The 15,721-nt window shown below is 46.6% G+C and overlaps 1 protein-coding gene across 3 annotated transcripts in view; it reads right to left on the bottom strand.

Moving 5' to 3' along the window:
- Nucleotides 1–15,721, bottom strand: part of LOC101553126 (cyclic AMP-dependent transcription factor ATF-7) — a 121,611-nt gene that overhangs the window by 12,610 nt on the left and 93,280 nt on the right. For all 3 annotated transcript variants that reach the window (XM_004601540.2, XM_055125318.1, XM_055125319.1), the window contains 6 exons: nt 10,927–11,064; nt 6,717–6,874; nt 4,192–4,291; nt 3,558–3,671; nt 2,809–2,961; nt 68–265 (listed from right to left, as the gene is read on the bottom strand). In XM_004601540.2, coding sequence (XP_004601597.1) covers nt 68–265; nt 2,809–2,961; nt 3,558–3,671; nt 4,192–4,291; nt 6,717–6,874; nt 10,927–11,064 — 861 coding nt within the window. The remainder of the gene's footprint in view (nt 1–67; nt 266–2,808; nt 2,962–3,557; nt 3,672–4,191; nt 4,292–6,716; nt 6,875–10,926; nt 11,065–15,721) is intronic.

Genomic DNA, 15,721 nt, shown 5'->3' with positions numbered 1-15,721 from the left:
CTTGGCTTCTGACTCAGGTCCAGTTTCGGGACTCAACAATCTTCCTACTCATCAGAACCCCACTTACACTGAGCTGGATGTTTTGGGAGGTGAGTTCCTCAGCCTTCTTCTCGAGGGAAGACACCCACAGCTTCCGCTTCTGACGACAGCGGGACGCCGCCGCCCGGTTACGCTCCAGAAAGCGCTGCCGCCTCTCGTCGGGATCTTCGTCCACCGTGCGCCGCCTTCGCCCTCCAGTGCTGGGGGTGGGCTGGGCTGGAGAGACCTGTGGCCGGGAAGGAAGGAGAGTCACAGAGGGACAGTCACCCCCGCCCGAACTACACCTGATGTCTGGTAGACCTGGAGCCTCAGTGAAAGATCTGGAGGAGGGACAGACTCAGCTCTGATGGGAGCAAGTCTCATCGTCTGGCCCTCAGCTTCTCTTTGCCTCCGTTTCCCTCTAGCTGTTCCATATTTACACAGACCACAGTGCGGCTGGAAATGCTCAGCATTTGGGAGGCAGCACAATGAAATTCGGATTGCTTAAAAAAAATAAAAATAAAAAAAACAGAGACTTGCAGGCAGGGATACTGTAATGGAGTGTCAGAGGAATGTTTAGAGAGCCCATGGAATAACAAACTTTTAGAATCACTTGGAAAGTAAAATATACAAAAAGCTGCAAGTGATAACATATTTTGGAAAGGAAAGAAGACAGTTCTATGAATTTTACTACCAGTGAGATATGGGTTAGTTTAGAATAATAAAAATTAGTACAGTCTTTTTATTGGTAATATTATTGTTCATCCTCAGAGAGTTTCTACCTTAATTGTTCCACAACAGAAAAATATTTTAAAAATTTACTGGAAAACATTTTAATCCCTTTACAAACTAGTGATAGAGGACTCTCCTCCCTCTCTCTCCCTCTCCCTCTTCCTCCCTCTCTTCCTCTCTCCTCCCCCCTCTCTGCCCCCCTCTCTCTCTCTCTCTCTCTCTCTCTCTCTCTCTGTGTACACAAACATGTCTGGTAGAGGGATCAAACCCAGGGCCTCGCACATGCAAGTCAAGTGCTTTGATGCTAATAACATCCAGGCTCATCTTTGGTTTTTATATTTTGTTTTTATTTGCTGGGTACACACCTAGAGGTGCTCGTGGCTTACTTACACTCCTGGCTCTGTGCTCAGGGATCACTCCTGGCAGACTCAGGAGACCATCTATGGCCATGGGGGTTGAATCCTGGTCAGTCACATGCACGACAAAAACACCTCCCGCTATAGTATCTTTCTGGACTCCCCCTCCTCTAGTTTTACACTTTAAAATCAATGTCCCTTGTCACTAAAGCACTTACAATTTTTTTGTTTATTTATTTTAGGTATTTGGGCCACACTGGTGGTGCTCACACTACACCAGGGGCTATTCCTGGCTCTGTGCTCAGCAGACACCCCTGGTGGCCTGAAGGCCTGAAGGAGGAGGCAAAAAGTGGGGCCAAGGATTTGCAATTTGCACCAGGATCACAGCCACTGCAGCCACGTGCAAGGCAAGAGCCTTTCCTCCAGTCCTTTACTCCAGCCCTCAGACACTTTTTGATCCTACTCTTTCTTCTGTTAGCTGGATGTGTTCAGAGATAGACCAGAGGCCAAAATTAAAATGTAGAAAGGTCAATCGTCTCCTTGGATTTACTGCTACTGGGAAATACCTATTAGCAGTTCCCATACATGCCAGAACTCTTATCAGTTGCATAAGAATAAGTGGGAACTTATTAAAATAGAGAATCTTGGACATCAAGCCTGACAGAATCATGTTCTCCACTAGTATTGATAATCCAGTTAATTTTATTTATTCAAACAAATATTATTTCACAAAAGAAGTGAAATGGAGAGAAAATGTCAAACTCAGTCTAAAATTTTGGGGTCACAGTTTAAAAACTGGAGTCATTGCTTCTCACTGTACAATGGGAAGTAAACACCACGGATGGTCCTGAGTGGCCCGAGGACAGAGCCAGGAGAGATCCCTGAGCACAGCTGGGTGTGGTCCAACCCCCCCCAGCCTCAATATTAAAACTGAGGCCTCCCTGAGAAGAGAACTGGACATACAAACAGGAACCCTCTGATTGCTTTTTACTTTACATTTATTGTGGACAGCGTGTGGTGCTCAGGGCTGACAGGAATAATGACAGTGCTCAGGGGACTACATGTAGTGATGGGGCTTGGACCACAGCAGGATGTTTGCAAAGAAGTACCTTAACCCCATACAATCTCTCTGGTCCTGGTTGATTTTATTTCCCTGCGATAAAAAGATTAAGTTAGCAAGAAACTTTTTTTTTTCTTCACATTTGTTGAGTGAGCTATTTTAATACCGTGATATCACATTTTATCAATAGGTCGCTGTTACCTGATTCTTGCTATGCAATCTATTCAAGTGTGCTTTCCTTTCTGTCTTCTCTTTTTTTGGTAAGGCTTAACAGATGGGACAGCTTCGAAGGGAGCCTCTTTTGGTGTACAATGTTCCTTGAACTGAAATTCTAGCACATTTTAGAGGATTCTGCGGTTACATCATTCACACACAGAAAATGAAAAAACACAAAAACTGAGATTTCCTTTGTGATAGTTCTGTACTATCCAGCATGTTTTTATGTAATTCTAATTCAAGGATGTAATAAATGGCGGTGTATTTGGTTACTGGCACTCTGTCAACGATAACCAAAGTTCAGGAAGACACCCCAGAAAGCTGATCCCTTCTTCTCTAATTTTCCTACTCCTTGAAAAGAGAGACACGCTACAGTGAGCACTGAGGAAACGGCTGGCCCCCCATCCCAGGGCCCCAACCCCTGACCTGTGGCTGGGCAGGGGACGGGGCATCAGGATGTTGGATGAGGATCTGGCTCTGCTCCGGACGGGCCGTCACCATGGTGCTGGCAGTACCCACCACCATCCCACAGCCACCATTGATTGAGGAGACTTGGTGGGTGAGGGTAGCTTTGAGCCTCTGTAGGGAAAGACCGGGGAGGGGGAACAGCTTGTTAAGGGGGTGATTCAAACAAAGGGGAAAAAGTGTGAGGACCAAAATTCCCACACCAATTCCAGAAGAGAAAGGCAAAGAAAACGAGAGGGTGAGTGAACGTGCACCTGGAGTGCTAACGTGGCCCACCCTGCTCCCTGGCTATCGTCCTGGGCGCAGCCGGAGGAGGGGGACTCTTGGAGCAACAGAACCCGGTTGGGAGCTCTCCGCTGGATCCTGGCCAGGTGCTGGTGATGCAGTTATTCACCTCTTGGCCAGCTCTCCCGCCCACTCATCCACCCTCCATCTGTCACCCTGGAACTGAAGCACAGAGTGTCCCACTCCTAATGATCTGTGCTGCCTCTTTCCATGGCCATGGTCTCTGTACCAGGCTCGAAGACAGGGAAAGAGGACAGGAGTCAGGAGTCAGTCTTTTTGTCTCCAGGCCCAAAGTCAGGGTGTCTTTTATCTCTGCCAGTCCCGGAAGGCTCCTCTGCTCAGCTCCTTGGTACATGCAGGCTGACAGCCTCCGCCCCCACCCCGCCCCCAAAGACCAACACTGCCCTAGGCTAAGATGTACTCACCATCTTGGCTTCTGATGGCATAGGGTGGCCAGAGGGAGAAATGGAGCCACCGCTGTTAACTGGAGGGCCAGGGATACCAGGAATATTGGGCACCATAGACACAGGTCTGGCCAGCTGGATCAGGACAGGGGAGAGAAAGCAGAAGGGACCATCATCCTAGTGGTGGGGCAAGAGTTTTCCAGAATGCCAGCTTTGGAGGCTGGCGTGTTAGGAACCTGTTCTGTGCTCCGTGTCCCTAGGGCAAGCAGGGGCAGTGTGGGAAATGCCTTCCCTCACGGAGCACCACAGGGTAAAAAGAAATCTAACGCTCCAGGTCTGTGACGACTTCTACGGGAAGGGCTGGGGCTGTGTCTTGAGAAAGCGGTGGGCAATTTGGGAGGCGCTCGGTGCCAGGCGAAAGCAGCCTGTCGGCAAGTTGGCAAGATCAATTCCGAGACAGGAGCCAATTGTCCAGATGAGTCTTTGTCTAGTGCTGGGTTGGCAGAGGCCGGCGGAGTCTGGGCAGGCTACCGTGCGCAGCTAACGCAGGCCGGAGCCCAGGCTTCCCTGGGGCTCGTGTGTGCTTATGAGGCTTCCTGGGGATGGGAGGGGTTAGGAGGTGGGCAGCGTTGGCCGCCCCAACGGCAGCGCTCACCGATATAACAGAAGGCATCTGTACCGGAGGCCCTGGCAGCACGGGCATGGTCTGTCCATTAGCGAGATGCATGACGAGAGGGAGGGAGCCGGTGGGAGACCTGGGGGAGGCATGAAGTGAAATGCTCAGCATTCAGATGCTCCTGCCTATACATCTTCCTTCTATAATTAGAGCAGAGTTTCTAGTCTCTTCTAATTAAGGAAATGATGGGACACCACTAAATTTTTTTTTTTTTTACACACTTCAGTCACTGTGATTTACGATACTGTTTCACGATAGGTCTCATGCATACAATGATCCAACACCACGCCCTCAGCAGAGGGTCTGCTCCCGTCCACAATGGTCTTGGCGGTCTCCACCTCTGTGTCCTGCCACCCCTCAGGATAGCATTTTAGTTATTTATTTATTTTGTGGCGGTGGGGGCATACCCAGTGATTCTCAGGGGTTACTTTGGGCTCTGCACTCAGGAGTCACTCCTGGCAGCACTTAGAAGGCCATTGCGTGCAAGGCAAATGCCCCATCCATTTTAAAATCTTAACACCCTCCTGAAGGTATAAAAAGCCAGTAATGCTACTTGCCTCACCTTAAAGATGGAGGAAAATGCCAAAATCTTAATACCTTGCAAATTAAACAAATACCACTGAACTCAAATCTGTGGGACACTAATCCTATTAATGTATAACCTATCTTGCCTCAGGTGAGGGAGACTTGTCATTTTCTTTTGAGGGGGGGGTGGGCAGAGCTACTGGGCCACACATCAGGGTTACTCCAGGCAGTGCTCAAGGAACCATATGCCACATTAGGGATTAAACAGGGACTGGCTATAAGCAGGGCAAGTCCCTTAACCCCTGTACTCTGCCCAGTCCGAGGCTGTCATTTTGCAAAGCTGAATAACATCAGATGAAGGAGCTAAATGTGAATGTTTCTCTTGTTTCCTTTCCACATTTTGTGATGCCTGTCTGAAAAAACAGCTCTCCTTTTCAATTTTTTTTCTAAGTGGGTCCAGAAAATAAGAAACTTCAGGAGGCTCCTAAATCCTCATGATTTAATCTCTTAAACCATGGGTACCTGGAGGCAGGATTTCAAATCATCCATTAGGGAAATCTGTATAGGGGCCATGCCAGGAGGGAAAACAAATACACAAACAAATAAGATTAAGTACGAATAGTTACAAAAATACCAAGTATCTTAACTACGACTGAAAGAAACTCCAGGCCTAAAAGATGACTTAATGAATTTCAGACCCCATTCACTAGTGCCCAAACAGATTGCTAAAGCCAAGAAACTAAACATGCTTTTTTTGGGGGTAGGGAGAGCTTGGATTATGGGGCCACACCCACTGATACTCAGGGGTTACTCCTGACTCTGCACTCAGGAATTACTCCTGGCAGGCTCGGGGCACCATATGGGACCCCGGGGATTAAACCCGGGTCAGCTGCTTGTAAGGCAACCAAACGCCCTACCCACTGTACTATCATCCATCTCCTCCACATATTTTCATGTGTATTTTATTATGTAAAGTCTCTCTCTCTCTCTCTCTCTCTCTCTCTCTCTCTCTCTCTCTCTCTCTTAACATCCTGAAGTTGTAAGAAATCCTCTTTGAGAAGACTGGATCAACAAATGAAGGAAGCTGGGGCTGGGAGAGTTAACACAGCAGGCAGAGCATTTCCCAGGCTCTCATATGGTTTCCTGAGCCCCGCCAGGAGTGATCCGAGGTAAGAGCCAGGAGAAACCCTGAGCACCACTGGGTATGGACTCAAACCTACAAAACAATTAAGAAAGCCCCCAGTAAGTCCTTTATTTTTGGACCACACTTGGCAGTGCTCCTAGCTCTGTGCTCAGGGATCACCTGTGACAGTGCTTGGGGGATCTTATAAGGTGTCAAGGCTTAAACCTGAGTTGGCTGGAGTACAAGGCAAGCACCGTATCGGCTATACTATCTCTACAGCCTCAAGAACATTTTTTGTCGGTTTGTTTTTAGGCCACACCAGGTGGTGCTGGTTTGGCACTCAGGGATCAGTTCTGGCAGTGCTCAAGGGACAAAAGGGTGTTGGGATTGAACTGGATCGGCGACATGCAAACACTTCACCCAATATATTATCTCTCCGGCCATTCAAGCAAGCTCAATCTCTCTCTCTCTCTCTCTCTCTCTCCCCCCCCCCCCAATATGTTATCTCTCTGGCCCTTCGAGCTAGCTCTCTTTCTATCTCTCGTGGGGGGAGCACATCCAGCCGTGCTCAGGGTTTATTCATCATCACTCTGTGCTCAGGAATCACACCTGGTGATCTAGGGGTACCATAGGGATTGAATCTGAGTTAGCTGCAGGCAAGGCAAGCATCCTACCTGCTGTAGTATCTGTCCACCCACCCCCAGCATTTAATCTTATCTATTAAAAAAGTAAAAGAGAATGTTTGTGGGCATTAAGAAATAATTTCAAAGAGATAATCCCAGGGATTTGTCTTCAAGCACAGTTCCTATCTCATCAAAGAGATTAAGACTTCAATCTCTCTTCGTTTTCTACTTACCCCAGCTGCCTGTTGGACGGTGGAGCCTGTGTGATGACAGAAGTTGGGGAGGGAAGGGTTGGGTGAAGTGGGTCGTAGCCCAGGTGGAGAGGCAGGGAGCCAGGCCGGACAATAGTAGGTGTGGGGGTAGAGATCACTACAGGCTTCGGGGCAACCTCCTGGGGAGAAGAGACAGATCGAAAAAGGCTTTAAGGGACTTCTTAGAGGAAAATACATAGGATCTCTAAACACAGTATCTCAAAATCTTGAACAAATTTTCATTTCCTCTCCAGGGATCACAGACAGTGGAGCTGTTCAGGATTCACTCGGTATACGCTGCAGCACCGGGAATTAAGCTCATGGTGTCGTGTTTGTTCTTGGTGCCTTTTTTTGGAGGGCGACACCCGGAGGTGCTCAGGGGGGACTCCTAAACTCCTGGCTCTACCCCTGAGGATCACTACTGGAAGTACTCAGGGTACCATATGGGATGCCAGGGATCGAGCCGAGGTGTGCTGCGTGCAAGGCAAACGCCCTACCCGCTGTACTGTCTCTCCAGCCCCTTAGCACTTTTTTTTTTTTTTTGCTTTTTTGGGTCACACCTGGCAATGCACAGGGGTTACTCCTGGCTCTGCACTCAGGAATTACCCCTGGCCGTGCTCAGGGGACCATATGGGATGCTGGGATTTGAACCCGGGTCGGCCGCGTGCAAGGCAAACGCCCTACCCACTGTGCTATCTCTCCAGCCCCCAGCCCCTTAGCACCTTTGAAGCCAAGACTGATCCTCGCTTGCTGGGAATTTGCCAAACAGCAGAGTTGTCAGAATCGCCAGGTGGCAGCAGGTTTGAACATGCAGCACGTTAAGCCACTGTGCCGTATCTTCTGGGACCCCCAAATCTAGTTTAAAAATACTGGCAAGAGCACTCAAGTTCCTACTGTAAACCAGGACTTGGTTCCATCCTGGCCCCTGACTTCATGCACCCATTTAGTAGGAAAAGGAAATTAACGCCATTTGGCTATTTTTCCTCTTGGGGTGATGGTGATGGTATGTATGAGATGACAGCTGGAAAATCACTTGAGATCTCTGTGTAGTACCAGATAATTCCAGGAATTCCTATAATTTCTCACAATCTAGTTACTATCATTCTAAGTTTGGTGCCCACTGTCCTCTCATCTCTAATGAGAAAGGCAAGTCGAAGACTGGCAGTAAAGCAACCCAAAATCTTGTAGAGACCCTTTAAAGAGGTCATACAAGTTTGAACACTGATTATGCTGCAATAAGACAAACTGCTTAGGAAAGAGACTGGTGGGGGGAATGCAAATTGGCACAACTATTTCAGAAAATGGTACGGAGCCTCCTCAAGAAGCTAAAGATAGAGCTGCCATATGGTCCAGCAATCCTACTTTTGGGTATTTATCTAAAGAATATAAATCCACAATGAGTTATATCCACCTCAGTGTTTACTGCAGTGTAACTTGCAAAGGCTAAAATCTGAAGCAACCAAAATGCTCATCAATAGAGAGATAACTGAATAAAGTGCAGTGTACCTATACATTAGGATATTATTCAGAGAAAAAGGGTGAAAAAAAGAGGTGGGCATATGGTAGAGTGCATGCCTTCTTAGCGTGAAGCCCTGGGTTTGATTTTTTTTTTCAAATTCCCAGCATCAAGGGATTAAAAAAAAAAAAAAGAATTTTTTTTGTCAATTGCAGCAAAACGGAAGGAGCTTGAGGGAATTTTGAGAAGTGAAATAAGTCAGAAAGAAAAAAACAAGTATTGGATATTTTCACCCACATGTGCAATATGAGGACATAAAATTGACAAACAGACAAAACAAAATGAGAAGATGAAACAGCCAATACTGACAACAGAACTCAGGTTTACCTGTGAGAAGACATGTATGGGGCGGGGGGAAGGGAGGCAGAGTGGGTGTATCTAAAACAAAACAAAAAACAAACCCAACTCATAGCTACAGAAAAATAAAATAAGTAAATCAACTGCTTCCACTGTTAACTTGGAAGACTGACACTGAGAGGGCCTTGAGGGCCTGATCAGAGAGGGAGAAGGAGGAAGAGCGGCTCTGTGACTGCAGGGCAGGGTCTGTGTCTTGGGGGTGACACAGCTGACAATGGCTCCTGGGACCAGGCACTGCCAGGCCTGAACCTATACATGCTCAGCGTGTATTCCTGCCCTCTGAACTGTTTCTTTCTCTGGCCCTCACAGTGGGGTAAGTTACTGAACCAAATTTGGATGTAGCTAAGACCAGGTTTCCACGATGGAACTGCAATGAACAACCAACTGGCAGAAAATCAGAGCGTGAAAGAAGGCATAAGGGAACTTCCACGGTTCTGATAGGATCTGAGTGCTGGTTACTTAGATATTATCAGAAGCCGCTATGTGAAAATTCAGTGAGTGGTACATTTTTGTATGTGTTTTATGTTTTACATACATATAAATAACACTTAAGAGGTTTAGAGGTTTCCGCTTACGTAATATCAGAATATCAGAATTCTAGTCAAGTTCCCTTTGAGTCTTCATAAGACTTCCCTCCGGAAGGACTTTTCCTCCTCTAACTCTAACTTCCTTTTTTTTTTTTTTTTTTTATGTTGCAGCCACATATGGCAATGCCTAGGCGCTACTCCAGGGGTGCTCAGGGGACCCTAATATGACACCTCAGCTTATGACAAAGCATGCGCTCAGTCCTTTGCGTTTTTCCCCAGCCCCCTAAATTTAATGACAAATTTATAAAATGTGAGATTTTTCTTTTTCCCTTAAATGAAGTACAGCATAGAGAGAGAATAAAGTTCACTATCATAAAGGATGCAACTAAATGACTTTTCTTTTTGTCTTTGGCACACATTCAGTTGTGCTTATGGCTTATTTCTGGCTCTGTTCTCATGAATCACTCCTGGTGGTGCATGGGGGACCATCTGGGATGCCAGGGATGGAACCCGGGTTAGCTGCATGCAAGGCAAACCTTGCCCACTATACTATCACTCTGGCCCCCATGAAATGACTTTCAAATACGGAATGTCAAGACCGAGTCCCTTTTTAACTTCACAGGTTTTCCTGTGTCCTCTCCAAATTCATGCCTTCACAAGCAGTAGATATTATCCTAAATTCTACACACAAAAAAAATTTTACCTTGCCTTAAACCTGACAGTTGTGGAATCAAATAGTAAGTACTGTGGAAAATCAAGTAGTACTACTTATGAGTATGAATTGTTATTGTTCAATATAGCATCTGAGAGATTCACCCACATAGCTTTGTATATTATTAGTTCATTCTTTTCTGAGGGGAGTCACACTGGCAATGCTCAGGGCATACTCTTGGCTCTGTGCTCAGGGATCACTCTTGGCAGGCTTAGGGGAACCATATGGGGTCCCACCGATGGCTGGCCACATGCAAGGAAAATGTCTACCCAACATACTATTTATCCGGCCCCTAGCTCATTTTTTTTAATGCCATGTAGTTGTTTCTTTTAGAAACATCATATATATATATATATATATATATATATATATATATATATATATATATATATATATACTGATTCATTCTATTGGGGGTGGGTGGGTCGTGGGCTATTCCAAGTGCTCTGTCTTTTGTTGGGGTGGAGGGTTGGGCCAGAGCTGGTGGTGCTCGTGACTTACTCCTGGCTGAGGGTTCACTCCTGGCAGGCTCAGAGGACCACATGAGCTGCCAGGGATCAAACCCGGTACTTCATGTGGTAGCAAATGCCCTACCAGCTGTACTACTGCTCTGGACTCTCTAAGAGTTATTTTCTTTCTTTTTTTTTTTTTTGGGGGGGGGTCACACCCGGCGATGCACAGGGGTTACTCCTGGCTCTGCACTGAGGAATTATCCCTGGCGGTGCTCAGGGGACCATAAGGGATGCTGGGAATTGAACCCGGGTTGGCCGCATGCAAAGCAAACGCTCTCCCCGCTGTGCTATCACTCCAGCCCCTCTAAGAGTTATATTCTATCATGACTACAAGGGTTATGAATATTCTAGTATGTTACTTTTGGTGGACATGTGCAGTACTTTCCACAGAGACTTGTAAGAAGAATTCTTGGGCCAGATAATAGGTCTCTATTAAATACCTATTTAAGAAAATCTTAAATCTTTTAAGTAATGAGTTAATCCTGTATTCCATGCATTTATACAATACAGTGAGTTCAAACTTATTGACTGATTAACACTCGGAGGAGTTCTCGGTAGCGATCTTTACCTTCTCTTTGAGCGATGGGGAGCAGGGGCTGGAGGCAGGGCTGTCAGGCGGGGTCGAGTCCACCTCCACTGGTTCTTCTTCTTTGATTTTGACGTCTGGTGTGGAAGGCAGAGACATGTCAAGGGGCCCCGTAACTGCCTGTTTAGAGAGAAAGGAGTCAGAGTTCAATCCCTTGATCCCCTTCAGCTTTTGCTAGCTAAAAGATGGGGGCATATGTTCTAAGAAGTTTAGCCCTTGGCTAAAGCACTAAACTGCAAGTTTTCATGGACCCTAGTTTTGTTTCTTTTTGTAACCCCACACCTGGCAGGCAGGGGCTACTCCTGGCTCTGCACTCAAGAGTTACTCCTGACGGGACCTGGGGACCATATGAGATGCCGGGGATGGAACCCGGGTCAGCCCTGTGCAAGGGAAAGCGCCCTACCCAGTGTACTGTATCTCCATAATTTGAACTTATTAGGACTTATGTTTCCCTAACTAGAAAGGACATACCCTGCTTTACCACAGATGAAAATTATAAGTGTGTGTGGTGCCGGGATCAAATCTTCTAGCATTGTGCAATATTTACAACCCCTTTTAAATATTCTGAATGGGAAAAAAAAAAAACTACACAGGTCATGAAAGGAAAAATTATGTGATTTAGAGTCTAGAGAGACTGTATAGTGAGGAGGGTGCTGGCTTTGCACAAGGCCGAACTGGTTCAACTGCACCCCATATGGTCCCCCGAGCACTGTCAGAAATGAGCCCTGAGCACAGAGCCAGGAGTAAGTCCTGAGCACCACCAGGTGAGGCCCAAAATATGATTTGACAATGTTTTGCTTTTATTTTTGTTTTTGGGCCACAGCTGGCAATGCTCTGGGCTTACTCCTGGCTTGTGCTCAGAAATTACTCCTGGTGGTGTTCAGGGACCATATGGGGTGCTGGAGATTGAACACAGGTCAGCGCGTGCAAGGTAAGAGCCCTACCTGCTGTACTACTGCTCCAGCTCCTAACAACTATTTCTTTTGAGGGCCATACCCAGTAGTATTTCGGGAACTATGCAGTGCAGGCAGAGCCTGGCAAGCTACCCATGGCATATTCGATATGCCAAAACCAGTAACAAGTCTCACAAGGGAGACGTTACTGGTGCCCACTCGAGCAAATCGATGAGCAATGGGATGACAGTGACAGTGATGCAGTGCAGGGATCAAACCTGGGACTCCTGTAAAAACACTTAAGTCAGTGTAAATATGATTACAGTTCTTCAGAAAAATAATCACTGAAGACAGTATTTGTTTTTTCCCAACTAGTGGTGTTAGGTACTAAAGAACATGAACACTTTTCCTGTCAACAAAAATGACTAGACTGGTTGACAATGATAGAAAGTAAACAGACAAACTGGTACTACAAACATGGGGCCAAGGTACAGCAGGTAGGGGCTTGCCTTGCATGCAGTCAACCTGTATTTGATCCCTGGCACCAAATATGGTCCCTCTAACCCTGCTAGGAGTAATATCTGAGCACAGAGCCTGGAGTAAGCCCTGAGCACTGCTGGGTGTGACCCACCTCTCCCAAACAACAACAAAAAGTATTACAGGCCTCCGAGATGTGACCCTGGGGGGCCGCACATGTGTGCGGCCTCTCCGCAGCTGCACGAGCGTGAATCCAGACCCAGCTAAACTACTTTCAGCATGGGCAGCTCCTCACAGAATGTCTCCAGCCTGAGAACTAAGCCTCGGCCCTATGCCTGCCCAGGAGGGGAAAGGTATTTCTCTTTCTCCCCTCTTCCTTTCCGGGGATGAAGGGCGTGGTGACCGCCATATTATGACGACCGCAGATGGGGTTTACAAGCTTGCAATGATCCAATATCTGGAAGAAATCTCCCTGGACTTAGCTGTTAAAGTACAGAAATCCAAAACCTCATTTCTCTTCACAACAGGTCTGACTCTAGTGGGGTACTCCTAACAATAGTAGTGAGGTTTGTGTTGAAATATTGAATGTAACCAAAGTAAACAGAAAGTAAAGTGAAACTTATCAGTTACAAGGAAGGGGGGAGGGTGCGGGCGGGGGGCAGGATGGGAGGTGTACTGTGTGGGTTTTTTTTTTTTGGTGGTGGGATATGGGCACTGGTGAAGGGATGGTTGTTTCAGCATTGTATTACTGAGACTTAAGCCTGAAAGCATTGTAATTTTCCACATGGTGATTCAATAAAATAAAATTCTTATTAAAAAAAAGTATTACAAACAAAAACAGAAGGAAACAAGTACAAAGCACTGCAAAGAAGACAGGAAAGCTCTTTTCTGGGGAGCTCTTTATGCTGGGTGGTGATCTCACTCCACATATGGTACTAGAGAACAGAAGTTAGGAAGAGAAGTTTTGGGGTAACAAGGAAGGGAATACCAATCACTTCATCAGTGAAATGAGGATACGGTCCTATGAGTGAGATTCGAGAGGAAGCGGAGTGCATTGCTGGCAGATGCGATCACTTCACAGAGCGATGGCGCTGTAAACGGCTTTGCAGGGGACAATAAAGCACTTGAGAGGAGGCCCTGACACTAGCTGTGGCAGGAGGGCTGGCAGTGCAGCTCTGCCTCACAAAGCAGAGCCTTTGTCCTACCCTTCCCGTGTCGAAGGACTCTAGCTGAGAAGTAGCTTGTTTCTGACTCTTCCCTTGCTATCTGAACGCCTAGAAATCTTCAGTTCAGCAAACCGAAGCGAAAATCTGATGTTTACTATTTCAGAGAAGGTGGCCATGGCTCTTTTTTTTTTTTTTTTGGTTTTTGGGTCACACCCGACGATGCACAGGGCTTATTCCTGGCTCTGCACTCAGGAATTACCCCTGGCGGTGCTCAGGGGACCATATGGGATGCTGGGATTAGAACCCGGGTCGGCCACGTGCAAGGCAAACGCCCTACCCGCTGTGCTATCGCTCCAGCCCCGGCCATGGTTCTTTTTCTCCAAGATGATGGGGACAAGGAAGAGCCAATATGCTTTCATTTCTGCCCTCACATTTTTTTCTTATTTCTGCTTTTGGGCCATACCTGGCAATTCTCAGGAGCTACTGCTCCTGGCTCTGTGCACCAGGGTAAGTCCCAGCAGTACTTAAGGGACCGATCCAGGCCTCTCCCATGCTTGGCATGTGCTAAGCCCACTCTTTGGCTCTGTACTTACTTTTCCTTCCTGCTAAGATGTTAGAGCCGACTGAGAGAACTGGCTTCCCTGAAGTCAGAAGGTGGTAAGTGGGAGGAAGGAGAGGCCTCTAAATAAACACATCATTCTTAAAAATACTCCTGGGCAACTCCTAGAAAAGCTGTGTTCAGGAAAATTTTGGATTCAGTAAACATTCCTGGAGAAAACCTTCCACTAATTACATGCTTCTCATCACAGGAGGTGAAGACCACCCTTTACAGGCAAGGAAAAGACATCCAGGGATGCAGGACATCCTGTTTTTCAAAGCACGGTGAAATTAACAAGAACAGGTGTTGTTTATGAAGCACCCGGTCCTGTGGAGGCTCTCCACACAGGGATGACCAAAGAGTAATGGTCTGATCATCTAGAATGTCCTGGGAATGAGCTAAAATGGCAGTGGAAAGTACTTGAAGCTGTTAAAGGAGGTCTGATTTTTGGGAGGAAACACCTGGAGATGCTCAGGGGTTACTCCTGGTTCTGCACTCAGAAATCACTCCTGGCAGCAGTAGGGAGGCCATATGGGATGCTGGGGATCGAACCCAGGCTGGTCATGTGCACGGCAAGTGCCTTACTCGCTGCACTGTCTCTCCAGCCCCTAGGAGGTCTAGTTTTCTTGCCTGTAGGAGTTTGGGTTAAATTTCTTAAATCTTAGTGGAAATAACTGGACTGTTTTAGGGGAGAAAGAAAAAGAGGGATGATTTTAGGAAGCTATAAATTATACTATGTAAATAGAAGCAACTAAGAGATTAAGAGATGACAGTCCTTGATTTCTTTTTTGGGGGCCATACCTGGAGGTGCTCAGTACTCCTGGCTTTTGTTCAGGGATTAGTCTTGGTGGAACAAACCTGCGTCAACTGCATGCAAGGGAAGCGCCTTATCACTGTACTATCACTCTGGACCCCAGATCTGATTTTATTCATTTATGTAAATTTTATTATTATTGGGCTGGAGCGATAGCACAGCGAGTAGGGTGTTTGCATGACAGTGATGCAGTGATATTATTGTTATTTTACTCTTTGGGCCATACCTAGTGGCGCCTAGAGGTGACTCCTGGCTCTGCACTCAGGAATCACTCCTGGCAGTGCACAGAGGACCCTATAGGATTTTGGGAATTGAACCAGGGTCAGCCACATGCAAGACAAACACACTACCTGCTATGTTATCACTCTGGCCCCTATTTATTTATTTATTTATTTATTTATTTTTAACGCTGCTGTTTGATTAATTAACAAATTTTATTAATCACCATGATATCACAAAGTTATTCACGATTGGGTTTCAGATACACATTGTTTCAACACCAATCTCTTCACCAGCCTGATTTTATTTTATCTAATTTTATTTATTTATTTTTGCTTCTTGAATCACACTCGGTGATGCTCAGGGGTTACTCCTGGCTCTGCACTCAGGAATTACTCCTGGTGGTACTTGGGGACCATATGGGATGCCAGGGATCAAACCTGTGTCGGGCCACATACAAGGCAAATGCCCTCCTGCTATGCTATCACTCCAGCCCTTTTCTTATTTTTTTGGTGTTTGAGTCACACCCAGCAATGCTCAGGGGTTACTCCTGGCTCTGTGTTCAGGCATCACTCCTGGTAGTGCTTGGGGGACCATATGAGTTGCCAGA

Source organism: Sorex araneus, chromosome 2 (assembly GCF_027595985.1).
Source record: "Sorex araneus isolate mSorAra2 chromosome 2, mSorAra2.pri, whole genome shotgun sequence".
Taxonomy (NCBI): domain Eukaryota; kingdom Metazoa; phylum Chordata; class Mammalia; order Eulipotyphla; family Soricidae; genus Sorex; species Sorex araneus.
The sequence above is the reverse complement of the archived record's forward strand: the minus strand, read 5'-3'. Positions and strand labels throughout refer to the sequence as shown.